This window comes from Echiichthys vipera (genome assembly GCF_963691815.1).
Source record: "Echiichthys vipera genome assembly, chromosome: 5".
Lineage (NCBI taxonomy): Eukaryota > Metazoa > Chordata > Actinopteri > Perciformes > Trachinidae > Echiichthys > Echiichthys vipera.
The window spans coordinates 12,134,010-12,138,190 of record NC_139830.1 but is presented as its reverse complement, the minus strand read 5'-3'; the positions used below and the strand labels follow the sequence as shown (position 1 = coordinate 12,138,190).

At 46.3% G+C, this 4,181-nt stretch overlaps 1 protein-coding gene across 1 annotated transcript in view; it reads left to right on the top strand.

The window, feature by feature from the left end:
• Positions 1 to 972: 972 nt before the first annotated feature.
• Positions 973 to 4,181, top strand: part of dner (delta/notch-like EGF repeat containing) — a gene marked incomplete at both ends in the record, with an annotated part of 49,277 nt that continues 46,068 nt past the window's right edge. The window contains one exon of the mRNA XM_083913610.1: positions 973 to 1,311. Within this exon, the coding sequence (XP_083769736.1) occupies positions 973 to 1,311 (339 nt within the window). The remainder of the gene's footprint in view (positions 1,312 to 4,181) is intronic.

Genomic DNA, 4,181 nt, shown 5'->3' with positions numbered 1-4,181 from the left:
TGAGGAGAAGTGTACTTGAGGGGAAGTCCAACAGCAAGAACTGAATTCACAATGACCCAAAGCATGTCTGAAAATCATAAAACGTCAGCGCGTTCCTGCTGTTGGGCCTGGAGGCTTGACTGGTCATGAACTATACAGTATATATTAACATTTCTCATTTCAACAGTTTTGATTGTCATTTAAATGAAAGCTGACGATCTCTGGGCTTTGGAACTGCACCATCCATACACACTCGTGCTTTTAAGAAAAACCTGTTTTATGAATGATTTTGGACACTTGTTTGGAAGTGCCTCCGTCAGCATCACTCTGCTAATTTCGGACATGGAGTGCACCATCTCCCTTGTGGTGGTAATGCCGCCTGTTATCACTGGAAAGCAGCTAATCTTATGGCAAAGCTGATGAGGATTTCATCCACCACCACCACCTCCACCTCTCCTCCTCTTCCTTCTCTGTCTTCTTCCCCAACTACAGCCTCCTCCCTCCCACCTTGAAAGGCCGGCTCCAAGGAGAGTTTATGGATGATGAGACTCTAAATGAGGAGGGTGCAGACTAGCTCCCCCCACTACTCTGCACAGTGTGAGAAGCCAGGAGAGAGAGAGAGTATGTGTGGAGGGGGTGGAGGGGAGTTAGTGTCGTCAGCTATCATCGTCACTGTGACTCTGAGACAGAAAAGAACCCTCCCCTTCTCCTCCCGCATCCCCACCTTCTTTCTATCAGCCTCCTCACCATCATCCAGTCTGCTCTCAGTCATTCTGCCTGCACCCTGCACACAGCTGAGGCTCCAAATCCTATAACAGTCTCTCTCTCTCGCTCTCTCTCTCTCTCTCTCTCTCTCTCTCTCTCTCTCACACACACACACACACACACAGAGTTGCTCACACACCTCTCAGCTGCTGCACAAACAGCTTAAGCTCTGAGGAAAGAGGACACAGACAAAACCAAAACAAGAAGGAAAGAAACCAGGGTAAGAGGATGAGGATGAGATTGTTCAATGTGCCGGCAGTTACCTGCTGCCGTCCCACACAGACCATACGGAGCTTCGCACCCCCTCTGTTTCTCCTCCTCCTGCTCCTGAGCAGCAGCAACAGCAGCAGCATCGGGTCAGTCCCCTCCGCCTTTCAGCTGGCCCCGGACACCCCAGCCCCGGCTGAGCCCACCCCAACCCAGCCCACACCTCGTCCGGACCCCTGCGAGGGACGACCCTGTCTCAATGGGGGTTTGTGCCTGGCCCTGCCATCTGCTGGCACACCAGAGGACACCTGGGAGTACACCTGTACATGCAACCAAGGTTTCACCGGACGCAACTGCGAGGTATGTACACATTTGGTGTTTAATAGCATCTACCTGTACGAACACAGGATACATTCTGAACAGTCTGTGTGTGTCTCTAATTTTATAGTTTTTGCTCGAGAAGACAGAGTGAGCATGGAGTAGAGGACTAAGAAGGAGGAAATTTGTTCATGTGATAATTACTTCTTTTTGGTTTGAGCACATCATACTTACTGGGATCATTCATTATTCATTACCATCATCATCATCATCTCAAGGGGTTCACCTTGGATGGTGTGTGTGTGTGTGTGTGTGTGTGTGTGTGTGTGTGTGTGTGTGTGTGTGTGTGTGTGTGTGTGTGTGTGTGTGTGTGTGTGTGTGTGTGTGTGTGTGTGTGTGTGTGTGTGTGAAACCTGTATCCTGTCAAACAATTGGATTTGCATGCGAACCAAACAGTAGATGACGGCATGTGTGAGTGCGTTCTTGCTCTCTGCTGTTCTCGGATGTTTTTTTAATGGGAGCATGTGCTGTCACTGAGACACGGAGCGAGTGCTGCGTTGCTGTGGCAACAAGAGGGAAGAGCAGCAGCAACCCAGAGATGCAAGAGAAAACTGTAGATTTGAGTGAATTTGTGTGTGTATATATATGTGTGTATATATGTGTGAGTTGTTAAGTAGTTTTGCACATACTGTACATATTCCCATGATGTCCCCAAGTTTTGTTTTTGCATCTGTGCAAAAACAAAAAATGCAAAGTTCCAGTAAATCCTGTGATAATGTCAAATGTAGTCCTATGTTGTGCTCTTATTTGTATGTGAGGTAAAAACTCAAGTATGGGTGGATCTACACTGCATTCATAAATTTTAACATCTGTCATGAATAAGATGAGTGCCTTTCTGTCGGATCCACATCTCATATTCTCTTAAGTCATTTAGGTGTGTAAAGCTAGTGAAGTCTCTTTGAATACCATTCTACATGATAACATTATGAAATATCAGTTCATCATCAGCCTAATACAAAAATACATAATAGATCTGAGCATCAAAGGTTGACTTACTAGTTTGTTTTAGCTTTTTAGCTGCTTCTCGTGGTCCTCATCATGTGTAGATTTGGGTTACCAACCAATAATTCGATTTGAGATTCGACTGCATATTTTTGTCCAATCAGGAGACGCCAAATTTCCAGCGAAGTAACTGGAAAAAATTAACAAACATGGTACTTGGTACTCCATTAGAAGATGATTTCCATCGCTGAGAAATGATTTGAGAAGGGACAACAAGGTTGATGTGTATCCTCTTTTACACGTCCCTGAAGTTGACCTACATACCTTTTGTTCTTCCTACCGCATCATTTACACTTGTTATCTGTTCAAGGACATTTAAAGTTCTGAAGCAGCACTTTATTGATCTCCACACAAACCTGCTCTTCTGCACCAAATTTATTTGAGCTTCACAATGAATGGACTGTGGCTGAGTCCCGGGAGCATTATGCTCAATATGCAGCCCGGCCTCTGAGTCATGCTGGGGTTAAAAGAAAGCATCCGCCAGCAGCAGGATGAATGAGTCTGCTGCAGCATCACTGAGGGAAACGGCAAGGTGACTGGGTGAACTTTAGCAGAATCACCAACAGGTGGCAGCCATATCCCCCCTTGTGTTTACATGTGGCTTTGCATACAGTCTGTTTGCTTATCTCCTGCATGCACGCTGGTATATATGGCAGTGGGAAGTATGTACGGTCAGGTGAGCGTGCTGGTGTAGTTCAGGCTTGGAATTTAAGCCATTTAGTGGAGCATTCAGCCAGGGACCTGTCTCCTTGGCTGTCCTGGTTTCATGTCTCAGAATAGAAAGCAGCTGCAGTTTGTTACCTCTGCAGCTTCACTGCGCTCTGCTCCACACAAACTACAGAGGACGAGATGTCACACAACCTGAGCCGAGGCTGGACAATACATGCACACATCTTCATATTTTTCATGCTAAGGGGGAAAAAACAATCTCTCCTTGAGCACGGTGCCCGCAGTTCTCTTATGCTGTAAGACCCTTGGACAACAACATCCACTTTAGCTTTATCCCTCTTATGTGGCAAGTCCAGCACAGGCTCCACGCCGGGCCCGAGGAGAATCATTGATTTTCGCCTCGCTCCCCTCCTGCTGCTTGTTTCTTCTCCATGGAAACTGGAGGAGCAGTCATTTGAGATTTGGTAAATGACCTGACTGGCTGAGCGCAGTGCTGGTTTGCATCCCCTGCCCTCTGCATGCGTCACAACACAGATGGTCCGGGGAGAAAGGAGATCGAAGAAAGAGAAAGCAGGGAAGGAAGGAGGATAATTTATCTTGGGGGGAACTAAAGAGAAAGAGAAAGAGGGAAAAAAAGGAAGAGGAGAGTGAGTGGAAGAAACCTATGTATTTCTTCTCGAGAGTAAATTCATGATTATGGAGCTTAGTGAAGAAATGCTGTTGTAAATTAGTGTCATACCCTAAATCCCTTCCTCCCTCTTCTCTTATTTTATCTCAAAGAGTGTGTCAAATCTGGGGTGCCACACACAAAGCAGGATAAGAGCAAAAACCAGATAGAATCTGTAAAAGGTAGGTTCAGCAGCAAAATATGGTCAGGGTGTTGATTTCAGGATATTTCACAGCATTTGTAATCGCTAAATCCCCCTTCTGTTGTGCCTTAGAGCTAACAACGGGAATCAGAGCAGCTTGATGCAAACAAACCACAGCAGCAGGCACCAGGGGAACACAAACCCACTCTACTTGTTAAACTCACTGAGTTTTAATATCAGCCTGCACCTTCTGGATGGCAGCCTGTAAGCTGTCCTGTTGGAATTCACTACCACTGGCCTTCCTCTGAGTTATTAGCTACTCAGCCTCTGGCTTATTCATTATTGAAAGGCCTGTTGTGTGCGCCCTGATGG